This window comes from Theobroma cacao, chromosome 10 (assembly GCF_053813885.1).
Source record: "Theobroma cacao isolate CCN51 chromosome 10, ASM5381388v1, whole genome shotgun sequence".
NCBI classification, from domain to species: Eukaryota; Viridiplantae; Streptophyta; class Magnoliopsida; order Malvales; family Malvaceae; genus Theobroma; species Theobroma cacao.
In genome coordinates this window covers 23,740,365-23,766,353 of record NC_142648.1, presented here as the reverse complement: position 1 = coordinate 23,766,353, position 25,989 = coordinate 23,740,365, and the positions used below count along the sequence as shown (strand labels likewise).

Genomic DNA, 25,989 nt, shown 5'->3' with positions numbered 1-25,989 from the left:
GGCACATGCTATGTAGAACACTTAGATCGTGAATTTTGTATATATTTAGAATGAGACAATATATTGACAAATCATCTTGATTTTGTATATACTTAGAATACTAACAATGTATTAACAAACCATGTCGATGAATGCATTTTATTATTAAGGTGGGAATGAATATAAAGAATGATAAGTACTATCATTATTACCTTTCATATTGTTGAACATAGCATATGAATGCTAGATTATTCAGTTTGATCTAATTGCTGGCCATATTTACCGATCTTGCTTGAAATTTTGAAAGTCATTATATATGTTAATAAAGGGTAGTTATAACTATACAGCTATCATCCAACCCTTCTTTCGACATAATATACAGGTATAGCACCTGAGTGCAACGTACGGGCCTTTTTCTAGTTTCCAGAGATAAGTGTTGGGCTCACAGGTAATAAAGCCCAAAAAGCAAGTTCAAATTGGTAAGCATGACTACTTTAGAGTGTCAAAGTTGTAATTTACCTGTACATCGGCGCTCCTTTATTAAAGAAGCTTCATTTCGTGGGGTTTTAGGGTTTTTTGGTCTTAGAGCTATTACGATTTTTGTTTTTTAATTTTTTGCTTCTGCTTCTGCTTCCTTCTCTCGACCAAAAATGACTGCTCAGACCGACAAAGAGATCGAAGAGATCCTCGCCACTCATCTCGATCAACAGAAAATTGATGTAATTCTTCTGTTTTTCCCCTTTTTTAGTTCCTAAAATAATGATTTCTTCTTTTATTTATTTATTTTTTTTGAATTTTCGTTTACAGTCCGATCAACCTGAACAACCCGTGGTTGAAGATGATGACGAGGACGAGGACGACGATGACGATGACGACAAGGATGAGGATGATGCCGAAGGTGAATCTTCATATTCTTGTTCATTTCTTAAATCTTTAGATTTGGGCTGAAATGTTTTCAATAATGGTGTATTCTTTGGTTAAATTGTATTTGTTTATATGTATGGCGATATGGTTAAATTTTTTTAAGATGCATAGATAAGCGAGTTAAGCTGGCTCGCTAGTTACTCGAGCTCGATTTTGGGATTTTTGGGATATGCTCGAATTTGACTTCCAGGTAAGTAGAGCTCGAGTAGTTCAACTAATCAATCATGCCCAGTTCAAGTATTTTAGTACTGGTTGAGTTTCTGAACCTTGGGTTTGTAGGGGAGCTTGAGAGCAAGCTTTATACTGTTTTTGACTTGGATTGCACTCCTACTTTTGCACTCCGTTAGGTTGTGTTAGAGATTTGGTGCTATGAAAACCCAGAAATCTGCCAAATCCAGATTTTATTTTTCCTTGTCTAGATATAGGGCCTTTGCCAATGGTTATTTTGATGGTTTCGGATACCATCTCATGTTCAGCTATGAACAGATTATTGTCAATCATGAAGTCCTTGCTTATGGGTTGGCTAAATTCATTTATTGCTTTACGAAATTAACACGATTCAAGTTACATGGATCACTGGGTGCATGATTTAACATCTGGGGAATGATAAGAAATTTTAATTGGAGAAGTATACTTCAGACAAATGAGTGATTCAATGATGGTTGGGAGTTTTTATTCACTACTGGTCTTTAAGAGATTCAATTTTTTCTATTGTAAATATTGTCAGGACATCAGGAAGGAGATGGAAGTGGTAGGTCAAAGCAAAGCAGAAGTGAGAAGAAGAGTCGCAAAGCCATGTTGAAGCTTGGGATGAAGCCAATTCCTGGTGTTAGCCGCGTCACTGTCAAGAAGAGCAAGAATGTTAGTGCCCTTTCTATATTTTTAATCATTCATTACTTCTCTTCTCTGCCTTGCTTATTAGTGTTTACTTTGATAACTGATTTCACTGTTGAATTCAGATCTTATTTGTCATTTCAAAACCGGATGTCTTCAAGAGCCCAACATCAGATACCTATGTGGTGTTTGGAGAGGCTAAGATTGAGGACTTGAGCTCGCAACTGCAGACTCAGGCTGCTGAGCAATTTAAGGCGCCTGATCTCAGCCATGTGATCTCCAAACCTGAGTCATCAGCCATGGCCCAGGATGATGAAGAAGTAGATGAGACCGGAGTTGAGCCCAAGGACATTGAGTTGGTGATGACACAAGCAGGAGTCTCCAGGTCAAAGGCTGTCAAGGCGCTCAAGGCCGCAGATGGGGACATTGTTTCTGCTATAATGGAGCTAACAACCTAAGAATGGTGTTTATTAGTGTTATGTGATGGATCTAGTAGTAGTTAATTTGGTTGCTGAGGGTGTGTGCTTCAGGTCGGATATCCCTTTTTTTCCTTAATTGTTTTTGAAATTTCATTTTTAATGTTATATTTTCTCTTTTCTTGTTACTGTTGTACTAGTATAAACCATTTGGGAGTGAATCTTTTTTCTGATAAGTGGAGTACTTTATACCCTATCAAGTTTTGGTTAGTTACAATGACTTTTCAGCTCTCAGCTTGAGCAAGTATGGACTACTCATCAAATCTTCCTTGTAAGCAGGTGGTTTTTTGTTTTTGTTTTTTCATTTATATGGATTATATCAAACCATCTACTCTGGATTTGGGTACATGTGATTTTAGGCTTCCAGTGTGAAAGGAAACTTTATCCCATTATGATGGGTGTATACGGGTACTGTGTGTATGCAGCTTGATAATATAAGGTTTGGTATTTGAATAAGATCTTTAATACTCAAGGTTTGATATTCGAATAAGATTTTTAATACCCATCTCGAGTTAAGGATCACCCTTGCCTGTTATATAAAACATCACCTCTTCTTCCCAGGGTTTGGCTTTACAATGAGAGGCAATTGTATCTCATTATATGAGCCTAACCTCCCTCTTTCCAAGGTTTAAACTGAAGGTTTCAAAATTGGCGTTTCAGTTTCTTAATCATTGGAGTCTGTCCTAAGTCCCAAAGGCATCTTAGGGACCGGCATCTAGCCTAGCTTCACATATGTGTATTCATCTCCTTAGTGTAAAAGAATATTTTGGGGTTGGTTTTGATCAAAGACTGGGGCTGATGAAGTCTAAACCGCAAGCCTAATCGAAAATGGGTTGTGCTTGTGAGGTTGGGTGAGAAGCCTGGTCCATGGACATGCATAATTTCAGCACTGTATGTCAGTGTAACATCGTTTACTTATTCGATCACCTGGAAGTGCTTGTAAGTTTAGGTTTTTACTCCACTCTTGTTAATGTTTATGTAAGGAGGTTAAGCGCCATGATTTAGTGACATAATCTTTCCTTGAATTTATAATTAGTTACGAGATTCTTTAATTTCATCCGATTAAAAAATTAATTTAATTAATTTAATTCAATTATAGCCTATCAATAATAAAATGAATAGAATGTAAATGTCATGTCAAGCACTTCAAAAGAAGTAAGCAAATATTTTAATCTCACGTAAATAAGAGATTTTAAAAAATTTATAAACACAGATACTGCACATCTTATCAAATTAATCTTTTAAGGAAAGAGTAATGATCTTATGATAAAGTAATATTAGAACAATCCATTTTAGATGAGGGCAATGTTAAATTAGGTGAGATGGATAAAGAAAAATATCACGTCTAACACTTATAAAAAAAAAAAAACAAGTAAGGGATCTTAAAATGTAAGGGCTTTACGCACAATGATCGGGTAGAATGTTCACATGAGAGTACAAAAAGGAAATTTAACGATCCAAAACTAAGAGGAAATTTTTATTTTGAGGAAGATTATTTTTGAAAGAATATTTACGAGCGTAAATATTTGATCTAGATATTTGAATTTTTAATTTGACTAAAATGATTTAAATTTAGTAAAGAGAATGAAAAATATTTAAAAAATGAAAAAGTGTGAAACCTTTTTACAATTATATTTTTTAAAATTTTTTTGTTCTTTCTTCTTTTTTATGTTATTTTTTAAAATATTTTCTTTGAAAATTTTATAATTTAAAAAATTTACTACAAAATTCATCAAATATAAAAATTTCTCAATTAATATTTTTAAATAAAAACTAAACATATACTAGTACATGCAAAAAAGTATATATATTTTAAAAGTAAATCATATTAATGATTTAAATAAATTTGATTAAATTTTATCTCACGAAAATGCGTTATTTGAAGATAAAACGTCAAATTATCAATTTTTTTTTTTATAATTGGAAGATGAGGATTCAAACCCTACTCTTTAAGTAAGGGATAATACACCAATTAATGAGTCAAATATTCGGGTGAACGTCAAATTATCAATTTAGTATCTATACTTTACCAAAATGTTAAATTTAATCATTTGTTGGAATTTATTTAAAATTTTTATATTTTTAAAATTTGTTAATATTAATCTAAATTTATATAAATAAATTTTAAAAGTATATGAATTCGATTTATAAAAATTATATTATAAGATTTGTCAATGACACGCTATCACTAATAAAAGTTATATTAACATGAATGTCACATTAGCAATTTTTACAAAAAAAAAATAGTAATAAAATTTTAAAAAATAAAGAAGTAATTTAAAGGAATTATAATAAATAAATAAATTAAATTCGATATTTTGATGAAGAATAGTACACTGTAAAAAGGTCATGACCGTACTATCAATGGGACTGTACTGTCGATGCAGAGCGCGGGAAAGAGAAAAAAAATCAAAGTTTTGGTATCCAGTTAAGCAAAACAACCTCGTAAGAAGAGACAAGGAAATGCCACTCACTCTCTGCCCTTCTCTCCAGACTCAACAGAAGAAATGGCGAGGAAGAAGAAACGAAGCTGGAAGGTACCAAAGATTTTATGGAGGATCTTCAATGAGAAAGCAAGGAGCCTTGCCACCACTATTACTTGTATAATCCCTCCTCCTCCTTCTCAGCCTTTTCCAATTCCTTGCCGTTGCGAAGGCCGTTCTTGTCTTCAATGCCGTGAAGATCCCATTTCTTTTCTCCTTCGACCCGATGACCCTTTGGATTATAAGAAGCTTCTCCACGATTGCTTTGTCGTCGTTAATGACGATGCTCCTTTCCTTGAGTTTAATCCTGGTCGACATTGGTCTCAAAAGCAGGTCTGGGTGTAGTTCAAAAATGTTTTCTTTTTCTTCCCCTTTCTTTGTTTCTTAAATGAAAAGCCCTTTTAATGGATTCTTTTGGTTGCTTTTGTTTTTGGTTTCAGATTGTGGGAAGGGTTATTGAGATGATGTTATTTCAAAGACCCAAGCCTTGTAATTTAATATGCACTGGTTACAACAAGGCAAGTGTTTTTTTGTTTTTGGCTGCTTTTCATGTTGGTATATCTTCATGTTGTTTGGATGGTAGGTTTTTCTTTTGTTCGGATGGATCATTAGAAGGAAGAGAGGCGAGGGAGGGGAACCTTGATCTTTTCCTTTCTCCCCTTTGAAGTCCTTTATTGTTTCGATGCCTCGAAATTGAGGGAATGGGAGAGAAAGGGAAGTCTTTCCTTCCAGGGTAATATTGTAAAACTATGAGATTGATTCTTTCCTTCCCTTCCCCCTTCTCCTTCCTCTCTGATTTTTGCAATACACAAGCATCCGAACCCTCCATTTCTCCTGTTCAACCCAATCATGGGTTTAAGTTGTCTACAGTTCCTTTATCATTTTCATATAGAACGTTCTCATTTTGAAGAGTGATGACTATCTTAACCAAGTAATTGCAGTCCTTGATTACTTCAATTTTCCATTCAAACTACTTTTTAAATGAAGCATTATAAGCATTAGACTAGTGCTTGTACTCTTGGTGAGAGATTAGAATAAATATTTTTGGAAACCATAGTTTAAGTAAGTTCTTGACCATGAATGACAGTTATAGTTGCAGTGTTCTTATCATGTGCTTGTTTGCATTATTATCTCTCATTACCTTAACTTGTTATAGTTCTATTAAACCAGTATGTGGATTCTTGACTGGAGCATGCTAGGCTATATGGATTTGACATATGCTTTTGGTAATATTTTGCTTAAGGCTTTCTTTCTTTTTTTCCTCCATAATTGTTTGTAGCAAACCTTTTGTATTGACATAACAGCTTACAAGATCAAGCATGATTGTAGAGCTTTTGACTTCTTCAGCTTGGGATATTCTCCTTGAAAGGGTATGTTGAGGCTTAGAAATTGTTGTTCCATCTGTCAAGTAGTCATGCTCTTGGTCTAATAATTTTATGCACTCTGTGCAATTCCTGAATATGGCAGGTTGGGGATGAGTGCATGGTTTATCTACTATGGCATACATCAATATTTTTGCCCCTTTCTCACAAGAAACACCTTCAAGTTGCAGGTTCTCCTATCAATAAGTTATGCAAGAAGTCGTCGAACAATGAAACAAAACCCAAATCTGGTATACAAGAGTTGAACATATTGTGTGTGTTTGTGCACATAGATAGTTATAAAATATCACTTTTATTGACTTTTGTTTACAACATTAATCTCTGTTTTTATTTGAATTCCTCTGCTAAGTTTCATTAGGTTTCTTCAATTAAAACTAATCTTATGGCAAGTGGTCCTTGCCTACCTATCATATGGATCAATGCATTCTCCCAATCAGAACAGCATTATGGGATTCTGAAACACATATACATTACTTGAGGGATGTATCAGAATTTGTTCTAAATATTAAACGCCAATGTGAATGTCAACTGCAATCAGAACATATACTATAAATAGTGTTGCTTGATGGAAAGATATTATAGTCATTAAAATTTATTAAATACTAATTCTATGGTGTACTTCCAATCAGAACAACATTATGAGGTCCAGGAACACATACACACTACTGGAAAGATGAACTTGGAGAATGTTCCAATATATTAAACAACAATGTGGTTGTAGCTAATCTGTTAGCTGGATAAGTATTGTTACTTGATGGAAAATAAAATAATTGTTATAATTTATTGAAAGTAATATTTTGAATACTATGTTTGCACTTTGATTTAGTTCTTAACATTTTTGGAGTAATTAAGCGAGGCAGAATACTCTTAAAGGGTTACATAATGATAAATAACAATTTCCTACCATAATGCACTGCTTTCAGATTTTGTTCCTACAATTAGTTCGTCATCCATGCCAGGTAATTGTTTAATATGATCAGATAGCACTAATTTTCCACCTGTTTGGTTATGATGTCCAGTCTGGTGGCAGATGTTTGCCCCTGAGCACATCTGGCCCTAAGAATGTGCATTGACATTTTAAAGTGCGCTAATTATAGTAGGATGCATTGAGTACCTCATCTCTCAGGTTTCTGTATGCTTCGAGCTGTAAGTTGATTCTATGACTTGTGCCTATTCTCTTGAACAATCGTGGTTCCACATTTTTATATCAAAATATGTAGGCCACTGGAGAAAGACCCAGTTGGCTATTCCAATCACTGCCTGAATATTGATTTTAGTAGAGACATCGAGTGAACATGATATATTTGTTGACACACATTGATCTTGGTCAGTTGGATCCGTTTGTTCAATCATTTGATAAGCAGAGTTGTTCTTTGATAAAGGAACGACTTAATGGAATTAATCAGTCCTTTGTTCACTTGATATCTTTTGTAGTACTATTAGGTTTTATATTTCTCTCTTGTGCCAATTTTTGTCCCTTTCATTTTCTTTTCTTTTCTTCTTCCAATTTTTTTTTTGGCCTTGTTGCCTGTTTGTGTTGTCTCACCTGCTAAATTTTGATTGAATGGTCCTTACGTCAGAAAATTTTCTCAGGAGCCGGAAAGAAAAGGAAGAGAACTGATAATAGCATTTCAGTGACAAAGAGGCAGCAATGTAGTTCCCTTTCCAGTTATGACATTTATTGTGCTGGTTCCAGAATTCAAGAAGCTGTTGCTAAGTCTTCAAATGGAGAGCTTCAAAGAAGCTCAAGTCAGACTGCAGAAAAGCATAAAAAGTTTTATAGACCTTTTGATTGGAAACGCCAGAAGAGGCACAGACAACTAAATATTCCAGAGTGCAGACATGAGACCATCTCCAGAGCCATTTTTTCTGATGAAAGTTGCTTACCTGGGAATCTCAAGTCCCCCTCCAACATGAGTCAGGTAATTTTCTTCAGTAGTTGTTTATTCTAAGAACCCAATAACTATATTTTCCTGCATAATGTTTGACTAATGCAGGTATATTTTATTTATAAAATCATGCCATGTCATGTAGTGTATACGATGTTTGTAAGAGAGAGATGCATTAATGCTAGTATATTTTATTTGGAAAGAAATCTTAGTGTTTGGATTTGAGCAAAACTTTAGATACTACCTGAAACATAACAAGTTTTTGTAGAGGAAAAGATGTAGCAGCTGTTGCAGATCACGGATTTTGGTAGTTTTGCTTTCTTTACTTGCTTAAAAAGGACTTCAGTGCCCTCCAACATTAAATTAATGACACTTTAGACTTGTGAAAAATCAAATGTGGCATTTAAGAAAACACCAGAGCAGGTGTAAGCAAGCAAAGGAAGTCTTGTCAGTTCTGTTTCATATCTTTTAGTACTTGGCTTAATACAAGTGGATGAGAAGTTTAGAAACTCAAATTGCAAAATTTGTGACCTCTTGTCATTGCCTTGATTGACATTTGCATATTGCCTTCACAGTTTCTTTTATTTTGTTATGCAGATGCCAGTTCAATGTTCTTGTTATTTGATGCTGAAAGCTCCCCAATTATTCTCCCATTGGAATGAGATTAACAGGAAATCTATGTTCTATAATTTGGAATGTTCTTCATCTGTTCTTCCACAAGAACGTATCCTTTTATAGATTTTGAAAGGTAGCGAATGTGTTTTTTTTTTTTCTTCAATTTTGTGTAAGGTAGCCATCGTCATACAGTTGTGACTTCATATTTATAATGTTATTAGGTAATTTTGCCCCTCTTTGGCTTTAAGGATTTTGTCACCTTAATAATATAAAGATTTACTAAATACCTTAGTGCCAAAATTTTCAAGCTCAAAGCATCTCATGGAGAATATATTTTGTTTGTCTGATGCAAATGTAAGTGGTCAATCAACGCCATGCTCCCATGACAGTGACTTTTGTCTCGTTGGATCTTCTTGCCTGTAAGTTGCATCCTACAGATTTGTTACTCTAGGGTTGCGATGTTCTATTAATTTTGTGGTATTGTTAATGGAGGGAGTGATTTGGCAGAAGCATCTTTAGGGTATTGCTTAAGCTGGTTACTTGTTGGCTCTGTGATTCACTATCTTATTTTTACATGCTGTGGAGCATGTGTTCTCATTGTGCAAAATCTATATGGTAGGTATGTTTTCAACGGAATTGATCAACAATGCTAGAAATTGTTCCAATTATATACAAATAGGTCTGTTGACTAGGTATACTAACGCTGCAGAAAGGGCTAAGGTAAATGGAATGCTGTCAGAGCAGTCAAGGGGATCTTTGAAGTCCTTTATATACATACACACGCACACACACACATTGTATTCAAACCTGTGTGGCCCTTGTCAATTAGCTCAAAAATGTTAAAGATGAAAATTATGGTCATTATATATTTGTAATGTTCAGTTTTTAATCTTAAAATGTTAAACCTATATAAATATATTAAATAATGTTAAAAATTGTATTTTGACCATAATTTATGCAATAAAGCTATTTTGTAAAATGGTTTTTGTATTTTCGGTTCACCAGGTATCACTCCTTTCTTAAGTTGCTGAAGATGCTTATACGCAGAAGTAGACGTTGCAAGTCTTCGAAATTGTTGGAGAAGTATTGTCCACTATCATCTTTCAATCAAAAGGCTATGGGAAAATCAAGCACAATAGTTGAGGTTAGTATTACTTGTGAGACTCATATATGGTGTTTGAAGCTGCAAGAGCCATCCTCTGAAATGCTTAGGTGTATGTTTTGCCACTTGTCTTTTCTATTTTCAAGCCTTACCTGTAATGGTGCTATGTGGGAAGATTGTGCAAATGTCCAAATTTTATGGTGGTTGTACTATTTTTAGATGAATTTGCAAACATCTGGTGTTTACGGTAGTACAAAATTTTCTTTTTCTCTAAGTATGCAAGATGTTTCTAAAAAGTTGACTTCAAAGTTTTTCTATTTCAGAGCAATGTATTGGACAAAAGAGTGCTCAAGGAATCTCATGGTGTTGGTGCCAAAGAATACAACAAAATTCTGGAAGCTGATAATGCGCGGCTTGAGTCGACCAAGCCTTATTGCTTACAAAGTCAGGTAGGGGCATTTATATGGGCTGTTTGTAGAAGTATAGTTCCTCCAGATTTGCTGGGAACTCCTTTTAACTGGAGAATACTAAGGAGAAATATTTTCAAATTTATTCGGCTGCGAAGATTTGAGAAGTTCTCTATGAAGCAGTGCATGCATCAGTTAAAACGCTCTGATTTCCCCTTTTTATCGAATAACCGTACTTCATGCTGCTTGAATGGACAGGTGCCAAAGAATGGCACAGGGCAGAAGAAATTCAGTGAAGCAAGTTTTAGTATACATGATATTAAGCATAAACTATTTGTCAACTGGATTTTTTGGTTCTTTTCTTCTCTAGTGGTGCCATTGGTGCAAGCCAACTTCTATGTCACTGAAAGTGAGCATGGGAAACAAGATGTTTTTTATTATCGAAAGCCAGTTTGGGAGAAGTTGACAGATCATGCCATCACTTGCTTGAAAGATCGGAGCTATCTTGAATTGGATGAGGCTGCTGTTAGAGAAATAATAGACAAAAGACCATTTGGTTTCTCAAGGTTGAGGCTTTGTCCAAAACAAAATGGAGTAAGAATGCTGGCAAATCTTAAAGCATCCTCAAGAATGATGGAAGGAGGATCCTGTTCAAAACATAAATGTTCTTGGATGCACAGAAGTTTAAAAGCATGTTCTAGTAAAGTTAAGTCCAAACGCTTTAAATCTGTTAACTCTGTTCTTCGTGGTACACATGCCGTTCTAAAAGGTTTGCTGTTGAAAGAACCAGAGAAGTTGGGGTCATCGGTTTTTGATTATAATGATGTCTATAGAAAGTTATGTCCATTTCTAACCACTCTAAAGAATGTATCAACAACTGTGCCTGGTCTATTTGTTGTGGTTGCTGATGTTTCAAAAGCATTTGATTCTATTGATCAGGATAAGCTGCTTAGCATAATGGAAGATGTCATAATGAAAGATGAATATCATTTACAGCAAATTCGTCAAGTTGGCTGTTCAAGCAGATGTTTATGGGATTATGAGAATCTCATTTTGGTTGATGAGACTGTCAACACGGGTTCAAAGTTAATGTCTTCTGTCCCAGTTCGCTCATTGTCTAGCATTCTTGTTAATCAGGTAACCTGTTTTTTGTTGCTCTTGATGGGTCATTTATGTTTTGTTGCTGTTGAATCTTTTCTCCTTTCTTTCTGCTGGATTAGGTCTCCGTAGATTGAAAAGAGAAAAGATTTCTGCTATCATCTGTCATTTTTGCTCACGGGTTTCTTGTTACCCTTTGATTGTTATTATCAACTGTATTTCAATATACCTCCTCCCTCAATTGCTGTTTCATTCTTGATGCGCTTGCCAGTTCAGATATAATGCGATCTGTTTCATTTCGCTAAGCACTTTCCATACTGTTGTAGATCAGCCTTTCATTGTTTTTCTTCTCTGCATGCTGTTGCTGATTTTGCTGACGTGAGAAGCTTCCTTGGTATCTTATAACTTTGTTTTACTCTGAAATGCATGTAGAATTCCTTTTTTTATTTATTTATTTCCAGTTCATGGTTTTTAGTTTTGCATACTCAAGTCATGTCAAATCTGAATCTGTCCTTGGCACTTGCCACGCTGGAGTGGGAAACAGTAATCCATCCTGCAAATGTATGATTAATTTTAAAAGGGGTGTATAATGCAATATCACTTACCGTTAGTGGCTTGAGAAGATACCATGACATTATTTTAACTTGCCTTTGGTACAAAGGGCATGTAGGTTGAGCTCACAAAAGTTTTGGAAAGAAATGACAGGTACTTACGGTTTACTCTTGTTTTCATTTAGAGAAGGAAAGTGGAAAAAGGAGATTAATAAACAGATATATGGGTCATAAATCATATTTGGCCAAGCTAGGGCCAGAACCTTTACTAGTACAAGCCTGGCTATGCTAGAAATCTTTGCCTGCTATGGCAGACAAGCTTTTCTCTCAGAAAAAGTAGACAACCTTGGTCTTGCCCTCTGAATTGCTTTTAGCTCATTAATGTATTTCCTTCATTTCCATTTATTCTGTTTTATATCAAAAAGAATTGTAGTTGAAGTGGCAAGGCATTGAGTTAGAATTGGAGATAGACCTGGGTTTTAAACTGTATGAAAAAATTACCAAATACTTTTAAAAGTATTGATGTCATGAAAATCTGTTGAGAAAGTTAGAACTTGGGTATGCTATGCAGACTGTATGCAAGGGAAGATGATCTAGATAGAAAAATTGTATAATTTAGGGACTTATTATATTAATCTTGTATTTTATGGGCTCAATAGCAATTTAATATTATTTATGATTTGTTAAATGGTGTGATTTCAAATTGATTAAGTTTGTGGTCGTGGCTTTATATCTAAGTTTATCCCTTTCAGCAATTATGAATTGATTTTAGGTAAGATACTTAATATGTATGGAGACACAATTCCTTTTTGCCTCTTTTTCTTATTTCTTGTCCCATATTTGTTATTCACATGTGTCCATCTGTTTTGCTTATTAGTATTGGGCTTACACATGAGGAGTCTTAAATGGTGTTATTCAAAATTAAAACTTAGTTATTTGCTATTAATTCTCTATTTCTCCTCATCTGCCCTTCCTATCTATACAGTTGGACCATCAAACTCCTTGCTACCTAATTGAGCACATTTTATCTTTTTGGCTTATTTGGACTGCATAGCCCATGCAACCTCTTTACCTATATAAGGCCATAAAAATTGCTGCTTGACAACGGTCTCTTGGCCTTATAACTATGGTTTGCTTGACAGTTTTCTATATTATTACTTCTAGAGACCTGCTGAACCTCTTGAATGATGCTATACAAGGCACCTAATTGTTGATGCACCGATGATTATAGGGTACCCTGCCTCCCCCTTTCTTGCTCTTTAATTTCACTTATGCTTTCCTTGTCTGCTGAATAGTTTGGTGGTGGAATCTCTCCCATTACCTGTCAAATGGGAAAATGTATTCTATCAAACTACTTGTGGAAGGGACAAAGGAGGGTGGCTAAAACTGTGAACAAGGAATGCTAGCAAATAATTATTAAATTCTTGAGACACACACACATCTGTGTATGTGAGTGTGAGTGTGTGTGTGTGTGTGTGTGTGTGTGTGTGTGTGCACGTGTTTGTTTGTACATATGTATATAAATATATAAGTTTTTTTGAAAGGCATATATAAATATATAAGTATATGTGTGTCTATATATGAATGTATGGAAAGCTTAGCCTAACCTTATTTTTTGATATGGGACTTCGTTTGGGAAAATGTTTCAGGGGTGCAGCAGGCTTCTTAAAAAGGAAGAGCTGTTTTCTAACCTATATGAGCATGTAAAGCGTAATGTGCTTCAATTGGATAAGAAGTTTTACTTGCAAGGAATGGGGATACCTCAAGGAAGTGTGCTGTCATCTCTGCTTTGCTCATTATATTATGGGTATATGGAAAAGCATGAGATCTTCCCATATCTTGAGAAAACTTTTGAACCTGCTGCTGAAGATTTATCCGCAAGACATGTTTTTTCTGATGCCTCAGATGCTCGGAATTCCAGTGAGGATGCAGTTATCTTTCCCCCTACTTATTTGCTTCTAAGATTTATTGATGATTTTCTTTTCATATCAACTTCGAAAGAGCAAGCTAGTGGTTTCTTGTCCATGTTGCGTCAAGGATTTCCAGATTATAACTGCTACATGAATGAGGAAAAATTCTGTCTAAATTTTGACATCGAACATCAAGCTGGGCTTTTATCAAATAGGATTTATGTGGTTGATGATGGAACTTCATTTCTTCGATGGAGTGGTTTGCTCATAAACTGTTGCTCTTTAGAAATTCAGGGTGATTATACAAGGTCAGTTTCTTGTATGGTTTTTATTAGAAATGTAAGTAATGAGTTTGGCTTCCTTCCTGATGCTTGTTTTGCTGGATTAGTAAACAACACTATGTTTATGTAAAGCTCTCACTACTTTAGATGCTACAGTTCCTGACCATAAATTGCTTTCAGTTTGTGCATTTTTTATTATGTAAATCATCTTTGAACATCGCAAATGGTATATCCTATGGTATGACATCCAAATAATTCTAAATTATGTATTAAATGAAATAAAGAACAACTTATGGCCTGATCCATCCCCAAAAAACTCTGTTCCTTTTTATTCCTTGTTAATTATCCCCAACAGAACCAGGGAAAGACAGCAGAACTTTTTTAAAGTTTTTCCTGAATGAGTGCAATCTTGTTAACAGGTATTTGGACAACCACTTAAGTTCCACTCTTACTATTCGCTGGCAAGGTAAACCGGGTAATTATCTAAAAAAGAAGCTGTGTGGCTTCATGAGACCTAGGTGCCATCCCCTATTCTTTGATTTAAATATCAATTCCGCATCTGTTGTCAGATTGAACATCTATCAAGCTTTTGTGTTGTCTGCAATGAAGTTCCATCGTTATGTCTCCGAAATATCAGACATTTTCAAACCTTTTAGAAGATATTGTTTGAAAATCATTGAAAGATCCTTCAGGTATGGATTCAGATCTTTGTTATCTTGCAATTGGCTGGTGCATTAAGAGATGATCCACTTAAAATCATTTTTATTCATTTTCTGGATGTTAGCTGCCTGAAGCTAATAACTACTCGACATCTCTATAAGAAGTCTCCTTGGAAATTGTTTATTAATAATTTAGTATCACATTTACTCTTTTAACTTTATTTTTGCCAATTATACTGCCATATCTCAGGTATATGCAGAGGCTGATAGGCAAAAGAATGGGTTCTATTCGTCTGGGTTCAGGCTTGTCTCCTGTTCTGAAACTGATGAAGGAAGAAGTTGTATGGCTTGGATTAAATGCGTATATCGAGGTATTAAAGAGGAAACAGTCAAGGCATAGGGCTTTGCTGTCTATGCTAAGGTGTAAGTATTTTGCTCATAGAATTACAGGGAATGAGTCATCTGAATTAAGATATGCAGTTAAAAGATCACATTCCTCTTCCTTATGGAAAATAGAGTACTGATGGGAAGGTGATATTGATCCTCTTGCTTTTGTTTCTCACATTACCTTAATGTTATTGTACTGCTTTAAAAGGGTTATATTCAAGTTTCATCATTCATATATACATCTGACAAATAGAATGTGAAAATGGAATTACGGGGATAACAAATGTTAGGTCGAGCATGAATCTTGATCTTGATCTTATGTTGTTTTAATTTGATAAGATTGGGGTTGTCTTGATCTATTTTTTATTTTGTTTGGACATTTTTTCTTCTAGTGGTTACTGTATAAATGATAATGTTTAGCTTTCTATAGAGTACAGCGGGATAGGTTAGACATTTGACAATAGCAGTGCTAGAGAATTATCCGACTGGGTTTAAATATATAATATTAGCAGGCAGGTATACTTAACATATCTGAATATGGGACATGTGAGCCAAAAACAATAATTAGAAAACAAAGACCGATATCATATGCACTTCATGACTTTTGTTTGAGCCTTGTGATGTTGCGCTAATGTGCTACCTCTTGAGCAAAGTTACTGGCAAGTCCATGCTGCATCTTAATCAAAACCTAATCAAGGATTTTTTGACTTGTACGGAGAGAAAGAATTTGGGAAATATGGGATTTATATGGTGGGTGTAATCTTCAATCCGGTGACGATCTTTATTTTTTTCACCAAGTTAGAGAAGAAATCTCAAAACGGTTCAAGAATCAATTATTTTGTTGGCATTGATACATGGATGAGTGAAGATTCAAGCAAGTCAATTACATATTCTTGATTGTCAGCAGTACAGTCCTCGGGGTTCAAGAAAAGGTTGTGATATGAGGATGGAGTGTCGCAATAAGTAGGTTAGTGGATCATGCATGAGTATAGTTTGGATACTTAATTGGTGTTCGAGAATGATCATGGTTATGTGCTTTGCCGAATAAGGAAGAATGATGGTGAGGAGAAAAAAGTTGAGAAAAGAAGAGAGTTGATCAAATGAGAGCTAGGGTTTAGTATTTGTTAGACATTTAAATTCGAGTTGTAATGGATATTTCAATTTACAAAATGGTTGCAATTAAAGCCATGTCTCCCTGGAGCTGTAAAATTCTGCATTCTTTTGTTAGGGTTTCAGTGGATTTACCTCCACATTGATTGATGCAAATAATTTAAAACCATTGGAGTATTAAAATTTAAAAAGGGTTAACAAGACTATATTCAATTAATTTCTAGTTACAACAGAAGCAAAGTGAGTTCAAAAGGTGGATGCTTAGGATCTGTTTAAAATTGGAAATTTTTATCTTTTAATAATATCTGTAGACTTCTTTTTGGAACAAAAAGGAAACAAAATTATTATTATTATATTAAATTATCATTCTAACAATTTTATTATTCATAAAAACAAAAGTTGTTCATAACTGATGAAAATCCTCATATAGGAATTGTTGTAGTTAAATTGATAAATTAATTTAACCCTATTCTTAATTTATGTCTTTTCCCAAAGGTGTACAATTTTTTTTGAAAGGCAAAAGGTTTACAATATTAACATAGAAGATTAATATTTCCACCTACGTAAGTATTAATTTCTATTAATTTTAGAAAATTGTTAATAATCTATGCTTTTCTACTTCGTAAAATATAAGATTAGCAACTCATCAACAGTAACTCTACATTTGTAGTTTTCTTGTCCTTGCTGTCCACAAGTGTGTCCTTTAATGGGAATCTACGTTTGGAAGACTCCTCCCTTCTTCAGAATTCTCTTTCAAATTAAACTTCCACCGCTTTTGTAGACACCATGTTGTATTCAAACACGTTCCTACGGCTTTGAGTGCTTCCACTTTCCCACTGAAATTTCACATCATCATTCTCTAACATCTCAACCTCCAAGTTTTCCTTTCTTGCACTCTTCTTACTAAGCACTGTGTAAATCTTTTGCTTTCCCTTCCGCAATCATCCATCGACAATACTGCTGCTGCCATGTTCGTGGGATTCGGCTTTAAGCCTTCTGACCGGTCGATGATGTGCTATCTCTTCAGCAAAGTCACTAGCAAGTCTATGCTGCATCTTGATCAAGTCCAAATCAAGGATTTTGACTTATATGGAGAGAAAGAACCTTGGGAAATATGGGATTTGCATGGTGGGTGTAACCTTCAATCCGATGAGGATCTCTACTTCTTCACTAAGTTAAAGAAGAAATCTCAAAACGGTTCAAGGATCAACCGTTCTGTTGGTACTGGTACGTGGATGGGTGAAGATTCGGGTAAGCCAATATATTCTCAATTGTCAGCAACACAGCCTTTGGGGTTCAAGAGAAGGTTCCGATATGAGGGTGGAGTGCCGCAACAAGTTGGTCAGTGGATCATGCATGAGTATAGTTTGAATACGAATTTGGTACCTGAGAATGATCAAGGTTACGTGCTTTGTCGACTGAGAAAGAATGATCGTGAGGAGAAAAAAGCTGAGAAAAGAAGAAAGCTGATTACATGAGAGTTAGGGTTTAGTATTTACTAGAGATTCAATGTAAGAGTTAGGGTTTATTATTTGTTAGAGATTTAAATTCAAGTTGTAATATATATTTCAATTTATAATATGATTGCAATTAAAGTCATGTATCTCTCTCCGTAGAATTCTGCTATCTTTTCTTAAGGTTTCAATGGATTTTCCTGCAAATCATATGGATCTTCTTGGATTTCATGACATTTTCACAACTTGCAAGGGTGCGAGCTGGTAAAATATGCTAGAAATTGTTCCAATTAAATACAAATGGGTCTGTTGACTAGGTATTATTTATTGTTCGAATTACATACAATTGTTTTGCTGGATTAGATTAGTAATAAACATTATGTTTATGCAAAGCTGTGACTACTGCATTAGATTACTGTCCAACATTACCGTTTTCTAAAATGTTAATTCGGATTGGAGGCCTTTCAAGTTTTTGGATTATTGACTGTGTTTAAAGAAATTTGATGAAGTAGATGCATTGGATAAAATTGGCACTGATCAGAATTGCTTACTGCTTGCTGTTAACTTGATAAGATTGACATTGTCTTGATATATTTTGATCTTGATTGCACATTTTTTTTATTGGTTACTCTATGAACGATAATGTTTACACTTTCTATAGAGTACAATAGGGATAGATAGGTACTCTAGCACTCACATACACATTTGACAAAAGCAGCGCTAGAGAATCATCCGTCTTGGTCATATTTAATAATTTAATATTAGCAGGCAGGTGTACTTAACATAGCTGAATATGGGACATGTGAGCCAAAAACAATAATTCAAAAACCATAACGCCAAATCATATGCACTTCATGACTTGATCATATCACTTTGGCCGCCTATGTGGAGTAAACCCACCATCACAAAGGTAAAGATGGCGGATGCTGTAAATGATGTTGATTGTACTTATTAGTAACTGAGAATAATGTAATTGTATAATACAGTTATTAATTGATAATAGTAGGCAGTAGGCTCCTAGAGATGCCATGGAGCATGAGCAATGGGTTTGTCATCTTACTAATTACACATGATAGAAACTACATACATAAGTAAGCATTCTTAAACCTTAGGCGTTAAAGTCTTGCCTTTTATTGGTTTTTCAGGTGATTCTCTAGTTGAGATGCAATCAGCAATATGCATCACCATTGCTCTGCTGCTCAAAAATAGCTACTTCTCATCATGTTCATAGTGAGAACCTCTCATGATGTAGAATTCGCTTCAAAGTGGTAGCCCTAGTAGTGTTTTCTCACATTGAAGTTGATGGAAATTAACTAAGCTTAGTGGAAAGCATAGTCTAATTGGTAGACATGCCTATTTTTTTATAAAAAGTTATATGACAGAGATTTTCCATCATAAATGAGAATCAACTTATCTTCTTTTTGGAGCAATTCTATTCTCTTCTATCTTACTTGCTAGACCACCAAACAAAATGGGGACATTTGTAAATCTTTTCTTCCTGTATATAGCTGTCTTTATCACAATCGTTGAAGGCACTTCCATGGAAGAGAAACGAAGGCAGCAGCAGAGCAGAGATGGTATGTACTGATGCATTTGATACTCTTCTCGTGTGATTCTGGCCAAGCAGCAGCCATGGAAGTAACTTTGGCTGATTGAGCACTTGGTTGTTCTCTTGTTGCCAACACCATTTTGTGTTGGTTGTATATATCTGCTTCTGCAGCTTGCTTTTGTTATCCTGCTTAGACCATGGTCATCTGCTTTGCCAGCAGCTTGAAGCATATGCCCGGTAGGGAGTGCTTCCCTCCCTTTTAACGAAAGCGTGAAGAATCAGGGCATTGAACTATTACAGATATTCGTTTGATTGAACTATTACAGATGACTAATATATATCCTATCCACATCCACCACCTTCCCATGATCTGTATTTGTAAAAGATCCTCACCAAGAATCCATTTCGATTGTAAGATTACAGATTGATAATTATAAAGAAACGTACATATATAAATATACAAAGCAATTGACAAGCATGTGTGTGCTTGCTCATGGTTAATGTTAGGGGGTGGAAACAAGTAGCAAGACTTTAAGCCACTTGCACAAAGGCAGGGTTTCTCTGTGTATTGCACATATGAATTAATAAATATTCATCCTAGTTAGTAGACACCTAAAGAATCTAATTGCATTATTAATTAATTAATAACTTGTACACTGCACATATGATAATCTTTGAAATTAAAAAAATGTAAAACATCAATTTTATAAAATAAATTAAAAATTTTTAATGTAAAATGCATTGAAATCAATGTTTTTTTAAAATAATTCTGTAGAAGTTCATTGAAAATTAAGACAAACAAAACGAGGTGTCAAAAGTAGTAACATTAATATTATTATTATTCTACAAACCTACAATATAAATTTTAAACCCCACGAACAAGATTTAAATATTCAATTAATTGGCCAGAGCGCCTCCAAACCATGCGTCTTCCTGGATTTCATGACATTTTCACATCTTGCGAGCTGGTAAAATATGCTAGAAATTGTTCCAATTAAATACAAATGGGCCTGTTGACTAGGTATTATTTATTGTTCGAATTACATGCAATTGTTTTGCTGGATTAGATTAGTAATAAACATTATGTTTATGCAAAGCTGTGACTACTGCATTAGATTACTGTCCAACATTGCTGTTTTCTAAAATGTTAATTCGGATTGGAGGCCTTTCAAGTTTTTGGATTATTGACTGTGTTTGAAGAAATTTGATGAGGTAGTTGCATTGGATAAAATTGGTACGGATCAGAGTTGCTTACTGCTTGGTGTTAACTTGATAAGATTGACACTGTCTTGATATATTTCGATCTTTGATTGTACAGTTTTTTTATTGGTTACTCTATAGACGATAAGTTTATGCTTTCTATAGAGTACAATAGGGATATATAGGTGCTCTAGCACTCACATGCACATTTGACAAAAGCAGTGCTAGAGAATCATTCGTCTTGGTCATATTTAATTATTTAATATTAGCAGGCAGGTGTACTTAACATATCTGAATATGGGACATGTGAGCCAAAAACAATAATTCAAAACCCATAACGCCAAATCATATGCACTTCATGACTTTATCATTTGTAAAACAGCTTCACCTAACTCTAACCTGTATGCCTGCAAACTAGTATATAAGCATTGTGTATATGCAAGTTTGGGAGCACAAGCAAAAGCAAAGCAATAGCCAAGATTGTAGAAATTTGATAACCAAACCTATCATGGCTACCATTCCTGCAATAGCACTAGCAGTACAATATGCAGCGGGTGTTCCACTATCAGGGTGCCAGCAGCTTCGTAGAAATTTGGTAACCAAAACACATCACAAAACTATCATGGCTGCCAAATCCAATCCAGCAGTGCGATACGAAACTGGTGTCCTGGTGTCCACACCATGCCAATTACTTGATAGAAATCGGGAAAGTAGCAAAAGAGTCAAAACTATCATGGCTGCCTATCCAATACAATTTGCAACGGATGTTCCAGAATCCACAGACTGCAACCTTAGGAACTTCTCTGGCGGAGAGCTAAAGCTGGATGACAAGACCTTTTGGGAAGGGTTAGATATGAATGCAAAGGACCTCCCAAGACAAATCCTAGATAAAGGGACGCCTAAGTTTAAGCACGACGCATTTGGAGGTTCAGTTATAGGTTCAAGTGGGGGTCTTGAGTACGTATTCGGAGGAGGAGAATACAAGTGGATAATTGCCTGGAGCAACTCAAAAAATGAACTCAACAAGGTATTGCGTTGTATTGCATCCGTAACATACAATAAAACAATTAAAACCAACTCACACCATTAATCTATCAATTGCAGGTCTATACTAAGATCTTTAAAGGCGACGTTGTTGGTTGGAATGAAATCAGAGAAAGTCTTGCCAAATCTGACGATGAAAGCAGCTGTAATGAATTTGGATACTCGTCAGATGTTGTAATTGATCAAACCAGCTCTACGCCAATAATGACGGCAACACTTTCGAAGGCAAACCCTGAGACGGAGGCACCAGCAGAACCAACAACTGTTGAGCCGCCAGCAGAACCAACTACTGTTGAGCCGCCAGCAGAACCAACAACTGTTGAGCCGTCAGCACCATAAGCATAAGCTGGCTTTGCTTGCTCATCAAACAGCGGCGTGAGGCTGTCAAAAATAACTAAATAATATTGTGCACTGCCGGCATTGCTGCACTACTACTGCTACTACTACTATAGTACTATTGCAATAAATTTGACAGCCAGCAGACTTAACACTGCTACGTTCGAAGCATATCCGTGCTTAGTGTGTGTGTTTGTTATAAGTAAAAGTTCAGTGTAATATGACTCTTTGTAATTTTAGTTTCATCGTAATATAGTATAATAAAAGGTTTTTATTATCTAATTCTGATCACGTAATGCTTAGTCCACCTACATCTCTTGGACTCTTCAAAACTATTACTATAAGACTAAAATAAGAATATGATGATCAAATTATCCGTAGCCATAGGAGATCAACTATAAATTATACAACAGCATATCCTTAAGTGTGAACTTGTTACTTAATTAAGGCTGGCCAATTTAAACATGTCACTTAGATACCATCAGCCAATAAAATAGCTTGTTGCTGGTTGTGCTACATTTTAGGAACCTGATTTGTTTAAATGATTGTTTTAATTAGAAATTATGATAAGCTTTTCACTGTTCATGATCTTGGTTAAATTTTGTACATAGAATATAGATATTACTTTTAGATACCATTAACGCCCATAAATGAAAATTTGAAGTTCTAAATTTTGTCTTTCATAATTGATACCATATTGTAGAGATTTTGAGAGAAATTATAGGAAACAAACTTAGAAAGTTTTTCAAAGAGAGAAAAACAAAAAACAGAGCAAAAGAGGAGAGAAATTTTAGAGAATTGACTCACACTATTTTCATTCCCTTTTTGATATATATGCCTCCTACAGATATGCAAAATATTCCCTAGTTCATATGTGACCTAGGGGTTCTAAAAACAGGCTGAGCACACAGAAACAAAACCTAGGTGTTTTTGCTCAGTAACAATCTAAAAAAGACAAAAAAGGAAAAAAAGAAAAGAAAATGGCTTAATAGCCTTACAAAATGACAAGAACAATAAGGAAAAAAGTTTTCAAAAAAAAAAAGAACAATAAGAGAAAAACAAAGCACTTGCTAAACGACACATTAGACAAGCGTTTCATACTTTAAAGAAATAAACAAAATATAAAACCATGTCATTTTGCCACCTGTCAGCTGCTTTCTTCAAACATAATTTTTTTTCCCAGCAAAGCTTTAGCCAGTTAACTGTCTTGCTTAACTGATTAAAGAGTTTCTATTTTCCACCACTTCAAGCTTTAACCGGTTAACAATCTTTCTATTTTCCCACCAGCTCTATGCCCATAATGACGGCGACACTTTCGAAGGCAAACCCTGAGACGGAGTCACCAGCAGAAGCAAAAACTGATGAGGAGCCACCACCGCAAGCATAAGCTGGCTTTGCTTGCTCATCAAACTGCGGGGTGAGGCTGTCAAAAATAACTATATAATATTGTGCACTGCCCGCATTGCTGCACTACTACTACTATGCTACTATTGCAATAAATTTGACAGCCAGCAGTCTTACGCCTGCTATGATCAAAGCATATCCTTGCTTAGTGTGTGTGTTTGTTATAAGTAAAAGTTCAGTGTATCCTCTGAAATGGAGCCATGCCCACCTAATATGACTCTTTGTAATTTCAGTTTCATCGTAATATAGAATAATAAAAGGGTTTTTTCATGTAATTCTGATCATCCAATTTAAACATGTCATTTAGATACCATCAACCAAGAAAATAGCTTGTTGCTGGTTGTGCTACATTTAGGAACCTGGTTTGTTTAAATGATTGTTTTAATTAAAAATTATGATACACTTTTCACTGTTAATGATCTTGGTTAAATTTTGTACATAGAATATAGATATCACTTTTAGATACTATTAGCACCTAAAATGAAAATTTGAAGTTCTAAATTTTCTTGCCATAATTGATACCATATTGTAGAGATTTTGAGAGAAATCATAGGAAACAGACTTAGAAAATTTTCAGAGAGAGGAAAGCGAAAAACAGAGCTAAACAAAAGAGAAATTTTGGAGAATCGACTCACACTATTTTCATTCCCTTTTTAATATATATGCCTCCTACAGATATAAAAAATATTCCTTGGTTCATGTGTGACCTAGGGATTGTAAAACCAACTGAGCACACATAAACAAAACCTAGGTGTTTTTACTCAGTACCAATATAAAAAAAGACTAAAAAAGAGAAAATGGCTTAATAGACTTATAAAATGACAAGAACAATAAGAAAAAAACAAAGCATTTGTTATTGCCATATAGTAGATGACGTGGAATGTTACTTATTAGGATTTGTGTGTTGACCTTATGCTCAACCCATTAACTCACACTAGATAATTTAAAACATAATTTTATGGGAAATTAAACACTTAAATTTTTATTCTCAAATTTAAAGTGTTTTACGGCTTAGCAATTTTAATCTATGCATGAATAATTGTAAGGATATAAAGAATTATGGTAAAAATTAGTAGTTGAAAAGTCTTAATGTAAAATCGTAAGAATTAACATAAAACATTATAAATATAGAACAAAGATTGTCAAAGTATTAATTGTAAATGTGTGAGATTTAACGTAACAAGTCAATTATGTCAAATAAACATAATTTTTTGAGAAAATTAAACATTTAAATTTTTATTGTCAAGTTTAAAGTGTTTTACGAATTACAAATTTCAATCTATGAATGAATAATGGTTAAGATAAAGATAATTATGGTGAAAATTAATTGTTGAAAAGCTTTGACGTAAAACAGTAAGAATTAATATAAAAAATTATAAAAGTGGAAAAAGAATTGTCAAAATATTAATGTAAATGTGTGAGATTTAATGTAACAAGTCAATTATTTCAAATAAACATAATTTATGGGAAAATTAAACATTTAAATTTTTATTCTTGAGTTTAAAGTATTGTATGGCTTACCATTTTAACCTATGCATTAATAATAGTAAGACTATAAAGAATTATGGTGAAAATTAGTAGTTGAAAAGTCTTGATGTAAAACCATAAGAATTGACATAAAACACTACGAAAGTGAAATAAGAATTGTCAAAGTATTAACATAAATGCGTGAGATTTAACGTAATAAGTCAATTATGTCAAACAAACATAATTTTTAAGGAAAGTAAATATTTAAATTATTATTCTTGAGTTTAAAGTGTTTTATGGCTTACAAATTTTAATGTATGAATGAATAATAGTAAAGATAAAAATGATGAAAATTAATACTTGAAAAATTTTATGTAAAACAGTGAGAATTAATATAAAAAATTATAAAGGAGGAAAAAGAATTATTAAAATATTGATGTAAATGTAAGAGTTTTAACATAATAAGTCAATTATAATAAATAAATATAATTTTTTACGAAATAAAACATTTAAATTTTTATTCTTGAATTTAAAGTATTTTACGGTTTATCAATTTTAATCTATGCATGAATAATAGTAAAGATAAAAATAATTATGGTGAAAATTAGTAGTTGAAAAACCTTAACATAAAGCCGTAAGAATTAATGTAAAAAATTATAAAAGTAAAAAAAAAAGATAAAAATATTGATGAAAATGTGTGAGATTTAATATAACAAATCAATTATATCAAATAAAACATTATTTTTATGAAAATTAAACATTTAAATTTTTTGTAGAGAAGCCAGATGAAGAAAGTAAACTGTTCATGGCTTTTTTTTGTGAGAAAGAGCAGTCTAACGATGTTTGGTTTTTGGACAGCGGTTGTTCCAATCATATGTCTGGAACAAGGTCATTATTCAAGGAGCTTGATGAGTCCAATAAAACAGATGTGACGTTAGGAGACAGCAAGAAGATTCGAGTTGAAGGCAGAGGTACCATCAGCATTAATACCAGTCAAGGTAATGATAAGATTTTACAAGATGTGATGCTTGTTCTTGATTTATCTCATAATTTGCTTAGCATTGGGCAATTGATGATTAGTGGATACTCAATTTTGTTTGATAATGGTTTTTGCACTATTAAAGATAAAAAAATCCGGGCAAATCATTGCTAAAGTCCTAATGGCTAAAAATAAAATGTTTCCATTGGAAGTTTCAATGATTGAGAATTATGCTATGGTTGCTAATGGTGATAGTGAGACTAGATTGTGGCATTTACGTTATGGGCACTTAAATATTAATGGGTTAAAGCTGTTAAGTAAAAAATAAATGGATTTTGGCTTACCAAAACTTGAGAATCTTGGCTTTTGTGAAGGTTGTGTTTATAGAAAACAAAACAAAAAACCTTTTCCCATAGGAAAGGCTTGGAGAGTCTCTAAGTGTCTTGAGTTAGTGCATGCAGATTTGTGT

The 25,989-nt window shown here is 34.1% G+C and overlaps 4 protein-coding genes across 4 annotated transcripts; all 4 read left to right on the top strand.

Annotated features, from left to right (window-relative positions):
- The first annotated feature begins 538 nt into the window (after positions 1-538).
- LOC18587028 (Nascent polypeptide-associated complex (NAC), alpha subunit family protein) lies at positions 539-2,389 on the top strand. The gene is made up of 4 exons (XM_007010675.3): positions 539-698; positions 787-877; positions 1,631-1,764; positions 1,863-2,389. Exons 1-4 carry the CDS (start codon positions 630-632, stop codon positions 2,193-2,195), a joined length of 627 nt encoding a protein of 208 aa, XP_007010737.3. The 5' UTR covers positions 539-629; the 3' UTR covers positions 2,196-2,389.
- A 2,264-nt stretch (positions 2,390-4,653) lies between these two features.
- Positions 4,654-15,190, top strand: TERT (telomerase reverse transcriptase). The gene is made up of 12 exons (XM_018128687.2): positions 4,654-5,029; positions 5,137-5,214; positions 6,001-6,066; positions 6,164-6,308; positions 7,672-8,000; positions 8,565-8,691; positions 8,857-9,001; positions 9,588-9,726; positions 10,008-11,228; positions 13,390-13,958; positions 14,351-14,623; positions 14,841-15,190. Exons 1-12 carry the CDS (start codon positions 4,721-4,723, stop codon positions 15,112-15,114), a joined length of 3,675 nt encoding a protein of 1,224 aa, XP_017984176.2. The 5' UTR covers positions 4,654-4,720; the 3' UTR covers positions 15,115-15,190.
- A 1,865-nt stretch (positions 15,191-17,055) lies between these two features.
- On the top strand, positions 17,056-17,565 carry LOC18587024 (NAC domain-containing protein 101-like). Its single transcript, XM_018128862.2, has one exon. It carries the CDS (start codon positions 17,056-17,058, stop codon positions 17,563-17,565), a length of 510 nt encoding a protein of 169 aa, XP_017984351.2.
- Positions 17,566-20,783: 3,218 nt separating this feature from the next.
- Positions 20,784-21,952, top strand: LOC108663716 (uncharacterized). Its single transcript, XM_018129028.2, has 2 exons — positions 20,784-21,317; positions 21,395-21,952. The coding sequence occupies exons 1-2, from the start codon at positions 20,799-20,801 to the stop codon at positions 21,671-21,673; spliced, it is 798 nt and encodes a 265-aa protein (XP_017984517.1). The 5' UTR covers positions 20,784-20,798; the 3' UTR covers positions 21,674-21,952.
- Positions 21,953-25,989: the final 4,037 nt, after the last annotated feature.

Excerpts from the sequence above, each read along its gene's own strand:
- LOC18587028 (XM_007010675.3), top strand. The coding sequence starts at position 630 with ATGACTGCTCAGACCGACAAAGAGATCGAAGAGATCCTCGCCACTCAT. Across the intron at positions 699-786 it reads TCGATCAACAGAAAATTGAT|TCCGATCAACCTGAACAACC; the intron begins GTAATTCTTCTG and ends TTTCGTTTACAG. Across the intron at positions 1,765-1,862 it reads CTGTCAAGAAGAGCAAGAAT|ATCTTATTTGTCATTTCAAA; the intron begins GTTAGTGCCCTT and ends TGTTGAATTCAG.
- TERT (XM_018128687.2), top strand. The coding sequence starts at position 4,721 with ATGGCGAGGAAGAAGAAACGAAGCTGGAAGGTACCAAAGATTTTATGG. Across the intron at positions 5,030-5,136 it reads GACATTGGTCTCAAAAGCAG|ATTGTGGGAAGGGTTATTGA; the intron begins GTCTGGGTGTAG and ends TTTTGGTTTCAG. Across the intron at positions 8,001-8,564 it reads CCCCCTCCAACATGAGTCAG|ATGCCAGTTCAATGTTCTTG; the intron begins GTAATTTTCTTC and ends TTTGTTATGCAG.
- LOC18587024 (XM_018128862.2), top strand. The coding sequence starts at position 17,056 with ATGTTCGTGGGATTCGGCTTTAAGCCTTCTGACCGGTCGATGATGTGC.
- LOC108663716 (XM_018129028.2), top strand. The coding sequence starts at position 20,799 with ATGGCTACCATTCCTGCAATAGCACTAGCAGTACAATATGCAGCGGGT. Across the intron at positions 21,318-21,394 it reads CAAAAAATGAACTCAACAAG|GTCTATACTAAGATCTTTAA; the intron begins GTATTGCGTTGT and ends TATCAATTGCAG.